We start from the raw sequence: 20,025 nt of genomic DNA on the forward strand, positions 1-20,025 counted from the left end.
GTGAGAGAGCTGCGCTCAGCTACTCGCTGTAACTTCGTGGCTCCAACTGTTGCGCAGGCGTCTCTCTCTCTCGTTCTGTTATCGTGGTGAATAGCCAAATGTTGGTGAAATGACTCTGTTAAAAAGGAGCAACAGTTTGGCATTGTTTTGACACCAAAAGTGCAGAAAATCTTTGCAATTATACACAATTTAATTGCTCATTTACATTTTGTAAGCAAACACCAGAAATGTGCTCAAAATGTTAAGTGTATGCGGTCAAAGGGGCGCTGTTAAGTTTTATCCGCTGTTAAATAACAGCGCACTGTTAGCTTTCTACCCCGCTTGCTATAATTCTGTAATTTAACAGCATGTTGGCAGTTTTTTGCTACCCCTTGACAGCTTGACAGCTCGACTGTCATGTAACATACGATTTAATCCACAGCAAATTAATAAGAAATGAGACCTTAATAAATTGTATGCTGCAAATACGAGTACAGAGAAAATTCATTTTGAGGCAATAATTTAGAATGCCACATGGGGTCGACAAACTGGAAATTGTCATTTGTTATGCTAATATGACTTGTGACTTTCAAAAGGGGAGCCAAAGATAATGGCATTGCTAAATTGGTTTCAATTGGATTAATTGAATCATGGTCTGGCCAGACCAGTAAATCATTATGTTGTGCCTTCGGAGGGCGTCTTAAGACTGAGATAACTCTTCACCTGCTGTGATTGCGATTGCGATTGCTATAGCGATTACTATTATCACATTGACGGAGCACTCACAGTTGAACGAGCTTAGCGTAATCATAATGCAACAGATTGTTGAGTACGGAAACTTCTTCTCGCCAACACTCTTCTTCTCTTATGAAGTTCAACAAATTATTGTGAATGGGATTTTTCTTCATTCGTTCGTTGTTGTTGCTGCTGTTGTTTTTGGGGAGGGTTGATTTGTATGCAGCGCTAAAAGCTTGAAAAATGTTTTACCCGCACGTGTTTCCTGCGCTTTGATAGAACACCACAACACACCCTCTAACACACACACACACACACACACCAAGAGAGCGAGTCATTCGAGAGACATTATATAAAATGGAATGCGAAAGAAAAGCACAACAATGAAAATGTCAGTTGGGTTGCCAGTTGCCGCTGCCAGCGACAGTTACATTACATTTTTTAAGGGTTTTCGGGGGTGGGGGCGGAAAACCACTCTTCTTCTAGCATGTGACTAAAAAATAAGTATTGCAATTTTTACTACTTGTGTGTATTTGCCAAGCATGCCCATATTAAGGTAAACTAATGAATGAGGCGCAGTCGGTGGTGCCTGCGAATGATTTTTGTCTGCATCTTTATGGAAGGCAAGCGAAGGGAAGGGGAAGTGGAGACAGCACGTTGCAGAAAATGTGCAAATTTTCATGGCTGCATTTTCCAAATTGAATCCAGCGAGAATGCGCGAGACAAACATCTAAATTGTCAATGTAATGCGACAAAATATCGAAGTCAGCAGCTAAAGCCAGCGTCGAGAGCTGAAGCTGTTCCACCTGGGCTGGACCCAAAGCCTGGGATCGTTGCTGTCGCTGTCGCTATTGCTGTTGCTGTTGCTGTGACTCAATTCAGTTGTGTGAAACTTGCCAGGCACGAATTCAATTTCGCGTCCACAGATGCCATTCACCTTCGGCACGTACGACTATCAACGTCAACAAGTTACACACACACACACACACACACACACAGCGACAATGTGATGGAGAAGGAGAGGAAAAGAGCGGTTTGAAGTTGGGAGTTGCGTTTTCTGGTTAAGGCGTGGCAAGAAGTAAAGTGGAAAACAGCAGTCAGACAATACAATTGCTTCCTTGAATGCATCTGCTGTCTTCTCGGTCTCCGCTCCGGTGTCCTTGTCGCTGTCGTTTCTCACTTCCGCTCAAATTGTGAGACATTCTACCGTCCATCCCTCTCTCCACTCGCCCTCAATTCTCATTCTAGTTGTGTTAGTTGCCATGGCCAACGCTCCTGACATTTTATACTGAATTATTTATTTAGTTTTGCTTTCTCTATGTGCTCATTACTTCCTTTTTCTTGCCACACCCTGTAGGCAGACATGTTTGGTCATAGGGTATGCTAGACTAGCAATAAATAAATGTTACACCTTAGTCTTAGTTACTTTGACTGACAATATGGTATATTTTGTAGTCTATGGTATATTTTAAATGAAGTACCATATCAATATACCAAATATAGCCATAGGTATATTTTAGTCTATATATTTTGTAGTCTATGGTATTTTAAATGAAGTACTATATCAATATACAAAGTATAGCCATTAGTGTATTTTATTGTGGTATATTTTTTAGTCTATGGTATATTTTAAATGTATCAATTTATCAAATATATCCACATTTTATTATTTTTGCGGTATATTATTTCGGTATATTTTAAGAATAATGTCGGAATTTTGCAGTATATTAATTTCGTATATTTTATTTTACGTGGTATCTGCTAGTCGTGCAATAGCGGACAAACGCATTCAGTTCACGTTCTTTAACATTTTTATTGTGCTCCTTTAAATGCGCAGACGACAAAGTCAACAAGGTTGAAACAAGAGTCACCCACCCACGACTGGGGCGATCAGTTACAAATCTAATTAAAGATATACTCTATATAGCATCTCTGTTTATTATATATAGTATTTGTTCGTTCTGTGTATAAGTCAGCAGCCAGGAGTTGACAATGGAAATGAAATCGGAGCAAAATGCGGCACTCACAATGTTTGATTACCTCGGAGATTTGTCCACAACTTGTACTAAAATTAAATATGACTGTGAAATATTTTCAATTTGTGGACACGAAAACTTTCACTCCCCTCTTCCCGCTCTCTCTTTTTCTTTCTCTGTGTCTATATATGTATGTGTATATAGATTGTTACTGGCTTTTGGCTGGGACCCCGTGGGAAATTTGCTAACAGAAAATAAAAGTTTCTGGTCAAGTGAGTGCCAAACTTTTAAGTGACGCACTTTTCTCTCGCTCTCTTGCTCAGTCTTTCAGTCTTTTTGCCTGCTTTTGCTATCAGAGGGATTACGGGGCGTATGAGTACTATTTATTAGGCTTGCGTCTGAGTTTTGATTGCATTACAAATTGAGCTATTGATTAGCTTTAGTTCTTGCTTCCAGCATCTTTAATTTGTGCTGTTGCTGGTTGCGCTAGTTTAACAAAAGAAATATCTTTTGAGCCAACTCAGCGAACAGATTTCAGTGTGTGTGTATGTGTGCCATAAACAAATTCGTAATTGCCATGTAATGCCTTGTGTTGACAGGCGTCCGACAAACAGATAAGATCCAACAAAAAGCGAGACAGAAACAGAGAGCGGGAGCTGACTGATGATGCCAAGAGAAAGAGATAACACTGGGTGTGAGTGTGTGCTCCCAGTGAAATTAGCATAAAACTTCGATTTCGCTTGCGCACATTGCGGCGGCCATCGCAAATGGCAATGGCAATGGCAACTGCAAACTGGCAAAATGGTCCATGAATTTGCCAGCCTACGAATGGCAATAGATTGCAAACCATAAAGCCAAGCGGACTTATATGGCATATATAAAAGTACGAAAGCGAGCAGCACGTAAAACCCACCAACAACAATCTGCAATCGACGAAAACATACCCTAGAATAAAGTAGAGGAAGGGAATGTATTCATATAAAGTGTGACAAACATTTCTGAATAAAAAGAAGTGCATAAACCTTTGAATTTTATCTATAAGATGGTTCTACACACACTTTAATCCTCTCATAAATTTACAGGGCATCGCAATCAGACTTTTGCATTGGCTTCACACTTGTAAAATAGTTGGTTACTTTTGCATTAATTAGAAATCTATTTCAACTTTTCAATTGAGCTCCAAAACTCCAATGCTAAATACTAAATCTATGAGCCTAAGGACTCAACTCTATTGTCTGTCGAAAAGTGAAAGACTGAAATCTGAACTCGACTTGGTGAAGAGAGGAGGGGATGGGGATGGGGATGGGGTTGATGGCCTCAACTGAGCTGAAGTGAACTGAACTTTTCGTTCATTTGACTAATTAAATTTTGGGCAAAGTTGTCTGCTGAAATTTTATGAATATTTAAAAAGTTTAGCCAAATGATTCGCCTCATCGTTCAGTTGTTGTTGATGGGATTGGAATGGGGCTGAACTGGGGGGTCTTCACTTCATTCCGTTGCAAGACAAAAGCCTCTTCAAAAATTGAAAATTCATCAAAAAAGTTGAATGGTTTGTAAAGTGAATCAAATATTCATACATGCACGCAACTTTTTATTAGTATAAAAAAGTTGAATTGGCTTATAATCTCGCATTCTCTCTAACTCTGCCACACTATCTCTACTCTTTCTCTCTTTTAAAAAAAGCAATTAGCCCTAACTCTTAATGCCACTAGAACTTGCATAGCTTAGGGCTGGAAAATGGAAAAGTTATTACAGTTGAAGTAGTTTTGACAAGCGTCAACAGCAAATGCAAACTTATCGATAATTTTATACAATTCGTTGGCTGTCAAGTAGTGGAATTGGTTTATCTGAATGCAAGAATATGGTAATATTATATCAATATACTAAATATAGGCTTGGGCATATTATAGTAATTTTTTTTAAGAATAATACAACACTGTTTTGTTGTTGTTGTCTAGTTGTGTCACTTTGACAAGTCGAATGTCGCCGTTTAAACAATTTGACACAATTTATTGACTGTCATCCAGTGAAATTATTTAACTTTTCTCTTTGCTCGATCATGGACAGTGATATTCAGCAAAATAAGTCGAAATTCGGACGCAAAACTGATCTCGAATTTATTGACAGTGTACTTGAGTATTGCAATGTAAATATTGCGCCAGATGTACGAGCTTATCTAGTGGATCATGCATACAGTAAGCTGCTGCAAGTTCTTTTTTCCTGACTAATACAATGCTAGATTTTCACATCGTAGCTTTGGCCCGGGATCAGCTGCTTGCAGCTCGTTGCTTTGCCCGATTCGCCAATAAATCCAGCATTGAAGACGAAGATATACGAATGGCCAGCTTGGATACAACGGATGAGTTGAAATTTGTGCCGACTTTGCTGCCACAGACGAAGCCGCCAGGGCAACATTTGTCAGCATCAACTCCAGCAATGGGATTGTTGCTGCCACCTTGGCGCAACTGTCAGGTGGGCGTCAATGCGCAGCTGAAGCAGTTTGAACTTGAAGCAATGGAACGCAGTGAATCAATGGACACGGATAAGGTGCCACGCTTGGGCCCAAAGAACACCCCCAGGGAAAAATAAAATAAATACTAATAGTATTTTTTATTGCATTTGACTATTCAGTCTTCTTCTCCGAAGATTTTTGCTTTTCCTCCTCTTTTTTGTTCGCCTTGCGTTTTGGCTTTTCCGCTTTATACTGCTCAGCTTTCTCCTCCTTTTTCTTCTCTTCGAGTTTCTGCTTTTCTGCCTTGTATTGCTCAATCTCGTATTGCTTCAGACTTTTCCCAAATTCACGACACACTTTCACATGCAACAGGCACTTGCGGCAAATTTCCTTAGTCTTGATCATCTCTAGATCGTTGGCTGCCTCGCTGGTGTTCCATGAATGTGCCTTCTTGTAGGCTTCCACCATTCTGGCATCACTGAGAGACGCCACCTCAAAGGGCACACGACGTGGCTGCATCGATGCAAAAATTGCAGGATCAACTCGATCTGCGCCCTCCTAAGTTATAAGCATGATGATGAGATTTGAAGATGTGTTAAAGCCAGAAGACTACAGTTGAGAATGCTCGACTGTGAGATACCAGCTAAAAGCAAACCAGTGGGGTATTCATTTTAAAATACTCCAAATTAATATACCGAAAATTACTAAAAATATACCAAATGCCATAACTAAATACCAAAATATACTACTGTATATATAATGTGTGTATAATATACCAAATTGTCAGCTCTCAAAATATACCATCTGCTATATTTAGTATATTGATATAGTATAAATATACTAGATAGTTAGCCCTAGCAACTATGACCCGTAGTAAGCAGGCGGGTTGTACGGACGGACAGACAGACATGGCCAAATCGTCTCGGCATTTGATGCTGATCAAGAATATATATACTTTATAGGCTCGGAGATGCCTCATTCTACACTTCTACCGGCACAAAGTTATAATACCCTTCTATTCTTATTATATAATGTGTAGCAGGTATAATTATTAACTTACTATTAAAGGTGTATTCCACAATTCTTCAAAATTCATTTTAAGCACCAAAATTGGAAAATTGTTAAATTTTTTAATCTTTGATGAAGCGCTGTCTAGCTGAAAGTGACTAGAACTAGAGTTAACTTACGAACTGCATCATAAATTCGATGACAGCCAAATCAAAGCATGGTAAGAATGAAAATAAATTTGTAGGCTAATAAAATTGTCATGGATTATGATGGTGATATTTCTCTTAGAGTTGTTCTGAATCCTTTTTTTATTTTTGTGTTATTCCATTAAGTATTCCATTACATAAACAGTGTGGTAAGAATTGAGCGCTAAGAACTAAATACATATGCATGTATTTGCGCATCGAGTGTTTTAGTTGTTCTATGTTAATTAAGAGGAGAGTTTCATCTTGAGCATCTGGCCATGTGGTAAATAATATTTACATATCTCGGCATTTGCATAGCTAACGACAAAAACTGTACCCTACTCTGTGTATCTCTGTGGTTGGTATAAAACTAAGCCACCCATGAGAACCTCATTCTTCCTCCTTTTAGAGCAGGTCTAACCCTTCGTCTAAGAGACCCTGCAGCAGTTTACAAATTAATGCGAACTCGCACGTGTTAATTCAAGGATGTGCTGCTGGCGCTACTTTATCCTTTTCTGCATAAGAGAGAGATGTGTGTTTGCGACGAGAGAGAAAGAGTATTTGGTATGAATTTGCATATTAGAAAAAGTTTTGTGCTTGTGAAATGTCAGTTTAATATGCGTGAAGTAGTTTTGTCTGCTTGTAAAATGCGCTTAAGAAAAACTAAACTTTCCACAGTCTCCATCTCAGTCTCAACCCCAACCTGAAACAGTTCGTGGGCGGCATAAATAATTAAAAGGCAAATGTTGGAATCTGCTAAAGACATATTGCCCAAGTCGAATGTTTACTTTGCGCTTTGTTGAAACTATTTAAGAATTACAATTTATTTGCTGTAACTCTCCATTTATTATAAATGCGCCCTCCTCTCTTCTTCTCATTCCAGTTTGTTCAATTCGGTCGAAGTTTCGGTTTCGGTTTCGGGTTTTTGCGAGACAACCTGTGAGCTCTTCTCGGCAAACATGAACTGTATGAGGATGACCAGGTAAGTGACGACCGCTGCACACATCTGCAAGAGTTCAAGAGTTTAATATTTCATTCTTCCTTTACAGTGCAACTCATGCAACTGACACTGCTCAGCAAATGCAGATTGAGGCTAAAGAAGTCCTTGGCCGTCAACACGAAGCGCTGATGCAGAGTCTGCAATAGAAACTCACAGACCAAATCGTTATAACGCTTGCTACCCAACGGTTTCACCAGCTTGGAGATAAGGCAACCGATCTGTCGACTCTGCAAGAGGGAAATGTAAATTACACATATTCCTACTTCTACGATTTTCTCACATGATTGTAACTCTGCTGACAGTGCCAGCAGATGGCCGAGAAGAGCAGCACCATGTTGACAGTGAGCGCAAAGTGAATGAGCAGCATTACCGGCGACGTGGGCCTCTGCATGAGGTTCTTCACCACCCAATACGAGTTGAAAACGAAGCTGACAAAGAACACTATGAATATGGTCAACAGACTGATGCCATAGCCCAAGTTAAGTTGGGCAAACAATTGATTCAGTTCGCTGTAGCGTTTCTTTAACTGGATCAGTGGCTCAACCTCTGGACGCTGTCGCTGGCGAATCGATTGCTGCCTGGCAAGTAGCACGAGACTCTCGCGAACACTGGCCACCTGCACATTGGCCGCCAGCACGTCGAAGAAGAAGGCAAAGAGTTTGAACTGTAAAGCTACGGAGCTGGGTGTGACAATCCAAAAGAGTGCCAAGGGTCCTTCGTCGCCGTGAAGCAAAAGGCGCGAGACGTAGACAACGATTTGCGTCGCAATGATGGGAATGATCAGAAAGCAACTGGAGACAGTCACAGCACGCTGATGATCAAAGTAATTGCATTGCTGCAGCCGGAGTGCATGAAGTCGACGACGCTGCACAAAAGTATCGAAGAGAACAACAACGTGTCCGACTGTGAGCAGCAGAAAGAGCGTATGAGAGATGAGACAGTCGAGTGTGCACTCGTCAAAGTCAGAGGATCTAGTTGCTGTGCGTGTCCAGATCACGGGATACCAGCACATCCAAAAGCCCAGAAGCAGCAGCTGCAAACGGTGGAGACTCGTGTGCCAGCAAACGCCAAAGAAACACACGCAAATTTGGAAAAACAAACGCGCTACACTCAACAGCTTCATGATGACTAAACACGGACAAAGTTTCGACTCAACCAAAGCAAACTCAGTCAAAAAAGTGCAGCGTCAGCAGAGTGATACATCAAGTTGACAGCATTTACTTACGTTCTGAGTGCTTGCATCGCCGTACCAGAAAAGCGAGGTGATCAACGAGCCCATGGCAAAGCAAGTGGCACTGTTGTAGACCAACATATAGAGCTGTTGATCCTGATAGGCTTCGGTGATGATCCAGTATGCATTGGAAACGAACTCAAAGCCGCACATCACCTGCAATCCCAACATGCCCCAGCCATAGCAATCGCTGAACGTTAAGTAGCACTCGAAGATGCAGTCGTAGGTGAGACGCAGCGTCTGCAAATGTCGATCCTGCTGGCCAAAGGGTTGCCAAATATCGTTGCTGTCCGCCAAACAGAGCAGCGAGTGACGCAGCTGCAGAGCCCTTTGATTCATCTCGATGACCTGCTCCAACAGCTGCACATAGCGTATGCGCAGCAGCCACATTTGTGGCATGGTTATCGCCAGCACTGGGGAAACTTTCGCTCTCGAATTGGCCCAAAACTTGGCTGCATCCGAGACGAGTTGTGTGACAATGAGCACGAAGAGACGCAGCGCACGACGCGGACAACCTCGGGACATGGCTAAGCGTTGCATCTGCAGTTGGGATTGAAAGCGCAAATCTTGGAGACGTTCCTGGGAACGCTGTTTAAATATGCTCTCGATTTGAAGCAAAACACCCAACATAGAGTAGCCGAGGAACAAAGCTGAGCCAGTTATGTAGCTGATGGTCAAACCTTGCTCCTTCCACAAGAATTTAATGCCCGAGTAGATCATTATATAAAAGTAAAGTGACCAAATGCAGCGCAGCAATAAAGCGAAAAGCAAACGAATAAACTGCGAGCCAGGCGGCAGAGGCAACAATCCCATCAGCCAGTAGACGACTTGGAGACAGCGCGCGGTGAGACACTCGAAGGACTTCATGCCGATTCCGGAATGGAACTGTGCCAACAGAATAAGGTAGGAAAAACTAAAACTACTTATAATATACGATAGAGGAAGCGATACATCACAAAATGACAGGCTAAATGAGGCAAGGAATGATTCATCAGTTGGGTGATAGATAAAAAGGTTAAGGGCAATAAATTATCAACTACAACTATATTTATTATGCAGAGAACTTATGCTGTGAACATGTGAGAAAGTTGTATCCAAAGTATTGAAGGAAAATGTCAAGTGAGCGTCTTAAGCGTATTCTTCTTTCGAACTAACTACTTGCCTATTAATAGTTAATTTTAGTTGGAGCTCGGCTAAATAGTACAGAATTTATCCATTTCAAGTTGTGGATAAGCCCAAGGCGATTTTTCTCGAAATTTCTTAGCGAAACCGCAGAGCGAGAGAGAGAATGATGCGATGCGATGCGTTGGCTGATGTGGTGGCAATCGAGCTCTGGAATCCGATTAAAAAGTTGAACCATCAAACTTTACTCCCCACCTCTTTTTCTCTCTCTTTCTCTCTCTCTCTATCTCGATGTGGGCGCAGTTCAAATGGCTGCCGGTTTATGAATTATGCATTCTAGCCGGAGGGGAACTTTGCGTTCAAAGCTAAAAATTATCCGCTCTTTTTTTTTGCTCAACTTGACTGGCAACTAAAAAGGGTTGTGGTTACTTTGAAGATTAGGCTGAACTGGTTGGTTTGGTTGCCAGCTCGTCGGTTGCTTAGTATGGCTGCTGTGGCTGTGGCTTCCTCCCCTTTGGATGCCACAACGTCCCAGTTCTTCGACTTTTCTCAACTCCGCCTCCCCCTTTGCATTTATAAGTGCGCACGAAATGCATAATTCACAAATATATAACTGTCGGGAATTGCAAATAACTATTTATGTATAATTTATAACTAAATGGAAGTTATGCTGACTCAACTGATCGACTTTCAAATATGCTGTATATGTTTATAGCATTACTTTATGTGATCAAGAGTTTATTTACTCTATATGTTTGTATTTTAAAAATTTATTTAAAATACATTTTTAAATGTCTTTAAGAATTTCTGAAACAATTCAGTAAAGTATCTAAATATAAATAAAGACAATTTAGTTTTAAAAAAAACGCATAAAGGAAAGCCAAGCACTGCATAACGATTTCCAATTGGAAATTCATAAATAGATAAACAGTTTATGACCACAAATGATGCCGCATCACAGATGCGACAGACAATAAGTGCTCTGCAGCATTTGTAGGAGGTCGAGTGTGTGTGAGCTGGTAAGCCGCAAAGATTTTCCAAGCATTTTACAAGGTGTCGAAAATGGAATATTGCAATTTTAATAACAACTTCAAATGGCAACTGTTCCCGTTAACTCTCTTGCAACACAATGCTGCAAGTGCCGAGTGGCAGGAAGGTAAACTACTCGACCACAATGCAGTCAGAGAGATTGAGAGAGAGAGAGAGACAGAGAAAGTGAGTTTTGCATATTTAACAAGCGGAATTTAAATGAAAATTAATGCCAACTGCTGGTGAAAATGGTGAAAAACGTTAACTTTGTATTTCTGCAGCTCAACTGAACCGCAATTGGCATGAATTGCAATGAACACAACTAATTGGCAACGTTTAGCAGCTGGAGATTGTCTCGTAATTTCGAAATTAACAGCAATTTTGCTCTGCGCGATAAGTATCCAAGGAATGTGTTAATCTAATGAAGCAAAACTGTGCAAAACACAGATTGAGATTGCATACGCCGTTGTCGTTTATTTTTATGGTCCAAGATGTCGATATGTTGATACTTAATGTGTATTCCTTGGCGAGTGAACAGAGAGAGTGGGAAACGAAAGACATAAATCTAAAATTTCCCAAGTATTTGAGCACCAATAAATTTTCATTTTGATAAACCCTTAAGCCTTTTCATGGCCAAACAAACTTTTGTGATTTATGAAGTTTTCAGCTACTTCGTAGCTCCTTTGGCAATAAAACACAAACCAAACACATTCGACATGCGATATACAACAACTTTCTCTCCCTCTTTATGTATTCACATTTCACATTTTAAAGACTCCCGACCCAACGCAGAAGAAGAAGAAGTGAGAGGTGGGCGGAGTCGAAGAACAACAATATCTTTATGCGACAAAATGAAATGCAATAAAAATGAAATTTTCCATAAACAAGCGCCAAAATGTAGAATGCCAGATGGAGGCACGAAAAAAAGAAACAACTAAGCTGCAGTTCAGTGTGGTGGACTTAAAGATACCCGCTACCCATTTTGATTAGGAGTTAAACAGTGCGGTATTATACAAAAAAAAATATATACTAAAGGCTGTTGTAGCTATATTTTACAGTACTATACTAAAATATACAAAAATACTAAAAATACCGAAAGCTATATTTGGCATATTTAAATTACTATATTCAATATATGTCATAGATGTAAAAATATACTAAAATATACAAAAAAATACTAAAAATACCGAAAGCTATATTTAGTATATTTATAATACTATATTCAATATATGTCATAGATGTAAAAATATACTAAAATATACAAAAATACTAAAAATATTGAAAGTTATATGTATATTTATAATACTATATTCAATATATGCCATAGATGTAAAAATATACTAGACTATCAGCCACAGCAGGTGAAACCCAATTGTAGTAAGCATCGTTTGTCATACAGAAGTATTTCCGAAATTAGTATACCGCAAAAATACTAAAAAATACTGAAAGCTCTATTTAGTATATTGATATACCTAACATATCTAAGCGTACAAGATTTATGGCTACGGAGATGAGTCCTTCTGCTTATTAAATACATTTCCTGCACGTACAAAGTTATAATTCCCTTCGACCCTATGTGGGTAGCGGGTATAACAACAACAACAACTTGAGATACATAAAAAATATTTTTGTGATAAAAACTCTTGAACTGTTAATACAATTTTCATAAATTTCATCGATTTAAATTACAAATAAAACTCGTTCTCGTTGTCAAGTATTTTTCGCACAGCTTGTGCTGATGTACGAGCAAAATCCATAAACAAAATGAGATGTGCTTTTTCCCTTCTCTCTAATATTGCCGATTTCCATATGCTGAGAACGAGAATGAGAGAGAGAGAGAACGAGGACATGACATGGCGATGACAACATCTGCGCCAGCTGGCGATCAAAGTCAAATTAAATTGAAACAACTTTTGGACCATCATCTCTCTAGTCTTTGCAGCTGTCTCGCATATCCATTAGATATTGTTATATATACGTATATAGAACATACTCGGCTATCATAACATGTGCCTTTCATATTACACACTTGTTACCAAGAATCGCTCATTCATCTGAAACGTGACACCATTGCCAAATAATACAAGTATTCATATGGCATTCAGCAGTCGCCAAGTATTGTGCAAACAGTAAATTGAACTAATTGTCAGTCGGCTTCCCATTGTGCTCTTCCTCTGTGAGTTGAATCAAGTTATTATCGAACATGATTGCATTTAAGACGATTACAATAGCATTTTGAAGGGTATCTGTCCATCGAATTGACTTGCTTGCTTTCTAATTGTTATCATTGAACATTATTTTAGCCCCGTCTATGAAAAGCCCCATTTGAAACAGAAACAACACATGGGACAATGCACATGGCTTGTAATTGTTGGAATTATTTTTCTGTGCTCTCTCTCGCTCCACACACTCGTAATATCATCGTACGTGTTCAGCAATGCTTAACCGATATGCTAGAATAATTTTATTCCTTTTTTTTGTTGTTGTTTGTGTTATTTGCAATTTCTATTTGAACGCTTGGCGCCAAATGATGCGGCTAAAATGGTCGAGAACTGTTGAATTGTGTTGTCCTCTCACTCTGTCTCTCTCTCTGTTGGCAAGTTGGCAATTTGCCAACATTTAATGACCAAAAACTAATAGCAGAAACGCTTCGCATTACAATACAATTGTTTGACATTTTCAAATTGAAACTTATCTCGCATTTATTTAGGTTTATTTATTTGTTGCAACTAAAGCGCATTATGTCGCATTAGTTTTAGCCAGCAATAACAACACTAATAAATGTTTGACTATCATATTTATTCTATTTGTTCAATAGGTGCATTTTAGTATCTCTATATTTTCTGATCTCTCTCTTTCGCAAAATGGATTTAAAGAACTTGTGTTGTAGGAGGTGCTTTTAGCACGTCGAAAACATAGTATTTGCTGCAACTTTTGCAGGCCGCATAATGTGACATCTTCTTCAACTTGTTGTGCAGAATGTTTCGTTATTTATGTATGCGCCTGTTGCAGCTTCAGTTTGTTGCAATTTCTGTGTTGCAATTTGTTTGTAGCTGCGACTGCTTGTTTTTCAGTTTTTTTGCTGTGTGTTTGGCAACTTTGGCGTGGCTTTCAAGTTGTGCATAGCCCTAGCTAGAATCGCAGACGCAGATCCCGCTGCAGCAGTTGGATGGTAAATAAATCACGTATTTAAACAAGTTGCCGAGTGCGGCCCCAAACTTCAGAGTGTAAACACTGCACGTACACGACGAGTTTGGTTTATGACAAATGTTCACAGCATTTTCAAATACCCAAAAAAAGAAGCGAGTAAGAAAGCTACTGTCGAGTGTGCTTGATTGCAAGATACCCGCTATTTTGAATAAAATCAAAAGAGTGCGGTATTAGTTTTAAAATATACCAAATTAATGTACCGAGAAAATGCTAAAAATCATACCAACGGCTACATTTCATACCAAATATACCAGATTGTCAGCAGTATTAATTTTAAAATATACCGAATTATATGCAGCATATTTGGTATATTAATATATTGATAATTATGAAATATACCATAGAGTGCAAAATATATCAGATGGGCAGACAAACTTAATACTCTAGCTTTGTCAGCGGTGTTATTTTTAAAATATACCGAATTAATATACCAAGATACCCGCTATTTTGAATAAAATCAAAAGAGTGCGGTATTAGTTTTAAAATATACCAAATTAATGTACCGAGAAAATGCTAAAAATCATACTTACGGCTAAATTGCATGCCAAATATACCAGATTTTCAGCAGTGTTAATTTTAAAATATACCGAATTGTATGCACCATAAATACTAAAGTCATACCAAAGGCTGTATTTGGTATATTGAGAACAACATATATCAGATGGGCAGCCAAACTCGATACTCTAGCTTCAAACATATACTTTAAAGGGTCAGAGATGCCTCCTTCTGCTTTCTTCATAAACCGAAATAAGAAACAAGAAATACTAAATATATACCTTGTAATATATTATTATATCACATTAAGAATACAAGAGAATGCCCTCCTTGTCTTCCTCCAGCTTGTGCTCCCACAGCAGCTTAAAGGTGACATCGCCACACAATGAGCCGTACTTCTCGGTGGGCGTTAGATAACCATTCTTGAACTGCGCCAGGATGGGCAGAAAAGCAGCAATCGCAGCCCGTGTCTCGCTGTGCTGCCTCGAGTGGAGCAGCAGAACATAGCCATTGGGGAAGACGGCGAATCTCATGGCAGTTGCCTCAATTTTGTACGTAACAAACGGACGCACTTCGCGATTTCCCGAAACCTGTTCGCTGTGCATTTCGCTGAGCAACTCGAGATCAATCTTGAAGGGCAAACAGAACGAGGCATGCACAATATTCTTGCTGAAGTTCGTAATGTCCGGTTTGTAGTCCAATTCCTCGATCATTTGGATCACCTTCAACAGCGCATTTCTTGCCGATTCGGCTGTCAGAGCCATCGATGTTATCTTGCCACCCGAATAGATTTTTATCTCAGCGCTGGGATTGCGAAGACGCATCATTAATGCCGGATGATTGGCCGGATCGTAGCGAGTGTTGTCCAATAGAATGGCCAACTCGAAGAGGCTAAAGCGACAGTTGACATCGACGGCACAGGTGAAGGGTCTATAGAGCAGCTGCAGTTGCTTCTCGATCTCACTTGCCTTGGCCATGTCCTCGTAAATGTTATCGTAATCGATTTCAAAATCGGGAATTATGGGCGTCTCTGGTTCATCATCTTTGTGGCATGTAAACTCCAATTCAGGTTGATTATTTGCACTTTCAACTGGATTCAACTTGAGATTCTTTTGCATTTCAGTTATCTCTAGAGAAGCAAAAAGTCTCTCGCACCTTGCCAGTTCAATATTTGTGGCAATGTTGATATCTTTGGTCGCAGTTTTATCAATTTTGACATAGTCTCCAATGATTTCCTTTCTAGGAATGTCCAATCCCATATGCTTGACATCCAATTCGATTTGCTTTACATCTTTTACTTTATACATTTGATCCAGATTCAAATCCTCTTCATCGTACCAAGGAGTGTCAGTCTTTGATTCTGGCTCATCTTCGATCTCAATGAACTTGCCAATCTTTTCTTCTCTCTCCTCGCTAAGAATATCCTTTAAGATATCACATAATCCAATCACATCCGCAGAAGTCTCCTTCTTCTTCTCTTCAGCATCACAATCAAGATGCAAACTATAAAGCGATTAATTGGATCTTTGACATTTAGTTTGTATGATGCCACAACTTACTCAACAAACCTATTCTCTAGATTTTCCATATCGACTAAAATTTAAATAGTTTTGTTTTTGGTGACAGTGAAAGCAGAGTATATGCTGAATCAATTTAAGCCGTAAAATTGAGGAATAAAGTGCGTGATTCATGCATACATTTAATTTGATTTCCCTTCATTGTCTGATGGTTATTTTGGGGTCATACTTTGTCGAAAAGCAATCCTTTTTATGCAATTCTGATTAATTGTTCTATCGTTTGATAAGCGTATTATCTTTGATCTCGGCAACTGCGCAGTAATGGAACTGTTGTGGACAAACGACATGACAAACAACGACAATAACAAAAAAACGAAACAGAATCGAATGCTTTCAGCTCGGTGTCTGGTTCTCGATGTGCGTGTGCTTATGTCCTTTTATGTCCTTGTCATGTTCAAATTTACACACTGTTGACCATATTTTATGTCCATTCTGGTTATGAAATTTACAGAGCTGTCAAAAAGAGTTCAGCGACATTTTAGTAAATATTGAAATTTAATCAAGCAAAGTGCAAAACACGCACACACTCACACACACTCACATACACACAAAGGATAACAACATTGAACACATTCACCCCTCAGACACCTGTCACCGTAGTTGGCGTTTTGCTTCCTGCAGGATGCCATCCACTGCTTCATAAGGGAAACACACACACAATGCACACACACACACACTTACACTTGTGTGTGTGCTTGGCGAAGTCAACAATCAATTGAATCGATTTCATTTTACAAATTGCGTTGAATTTTGTGGTGCAGTCAGCTGCAATTGACGGCGAAGCCAGTGGCAACAATAACGAGCTAACCTCAGAGTCAGCCGCACAGGGCAAGAAATCGAAAGAGATGGAGATAGAGATAGTAAGAGAGATAGAGCAAGAGATAGAGATAGAGAGAGAGAGTGAGAAATGTCTCTTATGGACTGATTTTGATGGTCAATTGCAACACACGCAACAGCTTCTAATTGGAAGTTCACTTTGAAAGGAAACGAACCGCAATGCAACCAACAAGAAAAAAAATTGGAAGGGAGAAGAGCAGCTCCCTTGCAAGAGATATCGATTGATTTTTGCTGCTCTGTAAGCAATGAACACAAGTAAATTATTCCAATATCCACAGCGTAAAAACAACAACTGACTCAAAAGAAATTGAGAAAACTGATAAGGAAATGCGAAATGCGAAATGGGAAATGGAAAAGTTGTAGAAAACGCAGCAAAAACATTTACCTACGTGTTTGGCCAACTCTTGAGGGAAACGAAGCAAAAGAAGCCATTTCACATGGAAGCAGAGCTTTGATAAAAAACACAAAAACGTATAATTGATAAAAGCAGAACTTTAAATGAATACTTTTCATAGAGGAGAAATACTTTAAATGCTTTATATGCCAGGTTATTATTAAGCTGTTACTGCACTAGAGAATTCCTAAACAAATCCAGCTCAAGTTGAGTTGTATAATCAAAACCCATTTGTCACAGTCGCAAATACAATTTAGAATGGGCTCCATAATGGCGCTGCTTAAATCGATTATAAACCATTACAGGCGACGCCCGTGCAGCACAGTTGGCAATTAATAGATTTTTTCGTGGTTGGGCATCAGCATTGGAATCGGCAATTTTGTGTAGGCGGTAATTAAAAACTGTGGCGCCAACTGTGACCCATGGCATTGTCCATGGTCATGAACAAAATTCCGAATTGTTGCGTTGCTTTGCGGTGCTCTGTGCTGTGCTCAGCTCTGTGCTGCGGCACTCATTTTAATTCAAATTGAAGTGGTGTTTTTGTTGTGTGTTGTGTGCCAGTAATTAGGACGTAAAGTCGAATCGAAGCACGCTGCCCAACTTAAATGACATTTGTCCAGCCCCTCGGTTCCATTTGTCCAGCCCACAGCCCTCGACCCAATCCCCAGTTGGGTGTGATGAACAATTGGAGATAAGTGCAGGCAGCCATGAAATATAGCAAATAAAGCATCGTATCGCCCTACCACCCACCACCCTATATAGAGTATAGAGTAGTATAAAATGTCGCCAGCACGCAATGTTTTCATTTACCTAATCGCCATTAAGCATGGGGACGAGCATTTGAAGGAATTACGCGAGCAAGAGAGAGAAACGAGTCGACAACAACGTTACTTGATTTCCATGGGGGGTACGAGAGTCATGTAATCGTTTTGTGTGCTCCGACTTTTGCTTTTATAATTTGTTGGAAAATTTGATGAACACTCACTCGCTTGTCGAGCAAAGCATTTGAATATTCATGCGGTGAGCACCCAACTGGGAAAGTGCATGAATTGAGAGAGTGGTGAAAAGTAGTTGGCTTGTTAGTTGAGCATTAAAAAGAATAAGTTATATATAAATTTAATCTAGAGTACAATCTAGAAACTAGAAGAATCTGTAATCCGATTGACACATTAATAAATGTTACAAAATGCCAGTGACAGTTTTTTGGGAAACTGTAAAATAGAGTGTTAAGTGCATTAGAAAGTTTCTCTTGATATCTTTTATAGTTCTTGTGTTTTTGTTTTTTTTTTTTTGCGCTTTGCGTTGCGTTCCGTTCTATCGAATATTTGGTGCATTTCCACGCATGGTCAGCACGATGTTATTGCAACTGTGTAGCAGCTGCAAGTCAAACCCGTTGGCCAACAACTTAAATTGAGTGTTCGTCCCATGCTCCCTGCGTGGCAGAAGTTTGTAACTTTGCTGCTGCTTCTATGGCTTGCTGTCTTGGATTCGCCCACAACCCAATATCCAGCATCGACGTCGACTTCGACATCCGCATCCGCATCCGTCCATAGCCACAGTGGTCGTAATAGCAATTGCTGTCGTCATCGGCGCTGTTGCTGAAGGTGTTCATGCGTGCCAAGAAATCAATAGAAAAAGTTTGAAATTACAAAATTGGAAAGAAAACAAATAGTGGGGCGTACAGCATAAAAAAAAGAAAGGAAAAAAAAATAAACAAACACAAACAAAAACAAAAACTACTACGGACCAAGGAGATCCAAACTGTTGGCTTTGTTGTTGGACGGCCAACTCCCCAAAGGCAAACAAATCCTCTCGACTCTCTGACAAATGCTGAAAAGTTGAACTGCAACTTTTTTATACACACACACACACACATGGTTCGCTCGCAATTCACAGTCGGAACTTAAGTACATAGAATATTCTATATATACATAGATGCGTCTAATACATGGACGTATATTCTCTGGGCACTGCCAACTGACAAGAAGCAATTGAAACGCCTCGAAATAATTTGAAATTTACGAGATTAACAGTGTTGAGAGCAAGCCAAAAAAACCGAGTAAGAAAAATACCCGCTACCCATTTTCAATAGCGGTTCAAATTCATATACTAAAAATTACTAAAGTATATCAAATATGTACTATATTTGGAATACCGATACACTATTCACAATATACCACAGAGTAGAAAATATGCCAGATCAAATTTCAAATTCAAATTCATATACTGTAACTAATAAAATATACCGAATTCTATAGAGTAGAAAATATGCAAGATCGTCAATTTTATATACTGTAAATACCAAAAAATACCGAATTCTAAATTTGGTATGTCGATATACTAAGGCACTAAATATATGTCATAAAATATAGAATTTGCCAGATTGGTATACTAAAGTACACCGAATGCTATATTCGGTATATTTATATACTATTATATATAAATTAATATACTGAAAATACTAAAATATACATGACGATATCGTCTGGACTCTTGACGCTGATTAAAGATACAAAAGTATCTCAAAGATACAAAAGTATCTCAAAGATACAAAAGTATCTCAAAGATACAAAAGTATGTATTTCAGTTAAAAAAGCTGCTTTTTTAAGATACTTTTGTATCTTTGAGATACTTTTGTATCTTTCAACTGCTTTTTTAACTGCAATAGCATCTTGCAGATACTTTTGTATCTTTGAGATACTTTTGTATCTTCCAACTGCTTTTTTAAGATACTTTTGTATCTTTGAGATACTTTTGTATCTTTGAGATACTTTTGTATCTTCCAACAAAAAAAA

At 39.1% G+C, this 20,025-nt stretch overlaps 4 protein-coding genes across 6 annotated transcripts; 1 reads left to right on the forward strand and 3 right to left on the reverse strand.

The window, feature by feature from the left end:
* Positions 1–4,673: 4,673 nt before the first annotated feature.
* On the forward strand, positions 4,674–5,279 carry LOC117565016 (uncharacterized). The gene is made up of 2 exons (XM_034243961.2): positions 4,674–4,885; positions 4,945–5,279. Exons 1-2 carry the CDS (start codon positions 4,750–4,752, stop codon positions 5,277–5,279), a joined length of 471 nt encoding a protein of 156 aa, XP_034099852.1. The 5' UTR covers positions 4,674–4,749.
* A 5-nt stretch (positions 5,280–5,284) lies between these two features.
* On the reverse strand, positions 5,285–6,317 carry LOC117564910 (uncharacterized). The gene is made up of 2 exons (XM_034243865.2): positions 6,203–6,317; positions 5,285–5,700 (listed from the first exon to the last, which is right to left on the reverse strand). The coding sequence occupies exons 1-2, from the start codon at positions 6,236–6,238 to the stop codon at positions 5,314–5,316; spliced, it is 423 nt and encodes a 140-aa protein (XP_034099756.1). The 5' UTR covers positions 6,239–6,317; the 3' UTR covers positions 5,285–5,313.
* Positions 6,318–7,089: 772 nt separating this feature from the next.
* LOC117564911 (gustatory receptor 23a) lies at positions 7,090–9,464 on the reverse strand. Of its 2 annotated transcripts, none has more exons than XM_052003330.1 (3): positions 8,561–9,464; positions 7,490–7,562; positions 7,090–7,341 (listed from the first exon to the last, which is right to left on the reverse strand). In XM_052003330.1, the coding sequence occupies exons 1-3, from the start codon at positions 9,431–9,433 to the stop codon at positions 7,145–7,147; spliced, it is 1,143 nt and encodes a 380-aa protein (XP_051859290.1). In that variant the 5' UTR covers positions 9,434–9,464; the 3' UTR covers positions 7,090–7,144. The 2 variants fall into 2 exon arrangements, with proteins under 2 accessions (XP_051859290.1, XP_034099757.1); XM_034243866.2 differs by having other exon boundaries at positions 7,135–7,341; positions 7,404–7,562.
* A 5,246-nt stretch (positions 9,465–14,710) lies between these two features.
* On the reverse strand, positions 14,711–16,080 carry LOC117564907 (TATA-box-binding protein). Of its 2 annotated transcripts, none has more exons than XM_034243861.2 (2): positions 15,991–16,080; positions 14,711–15,925 (listed from the first exon to the last, which is right to left on the reverse strand). In XM_034243861.2, the coding sequence occupies exons 1-2, from the start codon at positions 16,008–16,010 to the stop codon at positions 14,728–14,730; spliced, it is 1,218 nt and encodes a 405-aa protein (XP_034099752.1). In that variant the 5' UTR covers positions 16,011–16,080; the 3' UTR covers positions 14,711–14,727. The 2 variants fall into 2 exon arrangements, with proteins under 2 accessions (XP_034099752.1, XP_034099751.1); XM_034243860.2 differs by having other exon boundaries at positions 15,982–16,080.
* Between the last annotated feature and the right edge of the window lie 3,945 nt (positions 16,081–20,025).

The sequence above is a fragment of the Drosophila albomicans genome, chromosome 2L, assembly GCF_009650485.2.
Source record: "Drosophila albomicans strain 15112-1751.03 chromosome 2L, ASM965048v2, whole genome shotgun sequence".
NCBI lineage: Eukaryota > Metazoa > Arthropoda > Insecta > Diptera > Drosophilidae > Drosophila > Drosophila albomicans.

Bases quoted from the DNA above. Each gene is read 5' to 3' on its own strand.
- LOC117565016 (XM_034243961.2), top strand. From the start codon at position 4,750: ATGGACAGTGATATTCAGCAAAATAAGTCGAAATTCGGACGCAAAACT. The intron at 4,886-4,944 runs GTAAGCTGCTGC...TTCACATCGTAG, and splicing joins TCTAGTGGATCATGCATACA to CTTTGGCCCGGGATCAGCTG.
- LOC117564910 (XM_034243865.2), bottom strand. From the start codon at position 6,238: ATGAATTTTGAAGAATTGTGGAATACACCTTTAATA. The intron at 5,701-6,202 runs GTAAGTTAATAA...CTTATAACTTAG, and splicing joins TGTGGAATACACCTTTAATA to GAGGGCGCAGATCGAGTTGA.
- LOC117564911 (XM_034243866.2), bottom strand. From the start codon at position 9,433: ATGAAGTCCTTCGAGTGTCTCACCGCGCGCTGTCTCCAAGTCGTCTAC. The intron at 7,563-8,560 runs GTAAGTAAATGC...TCCCTCTTGCAG, and splicing joins GCGATGCAAGCACTCAGAAC to AGTCGACAGATCGGTTGCCT. The intron at 7,342-7,403 runs GTCAGTTGCATG...GAACTCTTGCAG, and splicing joins ATCTGCATTTGCTGAGCAGT to ATGTGTGCAGCGGTCGTCAC.
- LOC117564907 (XM_034243860.2), bottom strand. From the start codon at position 16,010: ATGGAAAATCTAGAGAATAGGTTTGTTGA. The intron at 15,926-15,981 runs GTAAGTTGTGGC...ATCGCTTTATAG, and splicing joins CTAGAGAATAGGTTTGTTGA to TTTGCATCTTGATTGTGATG.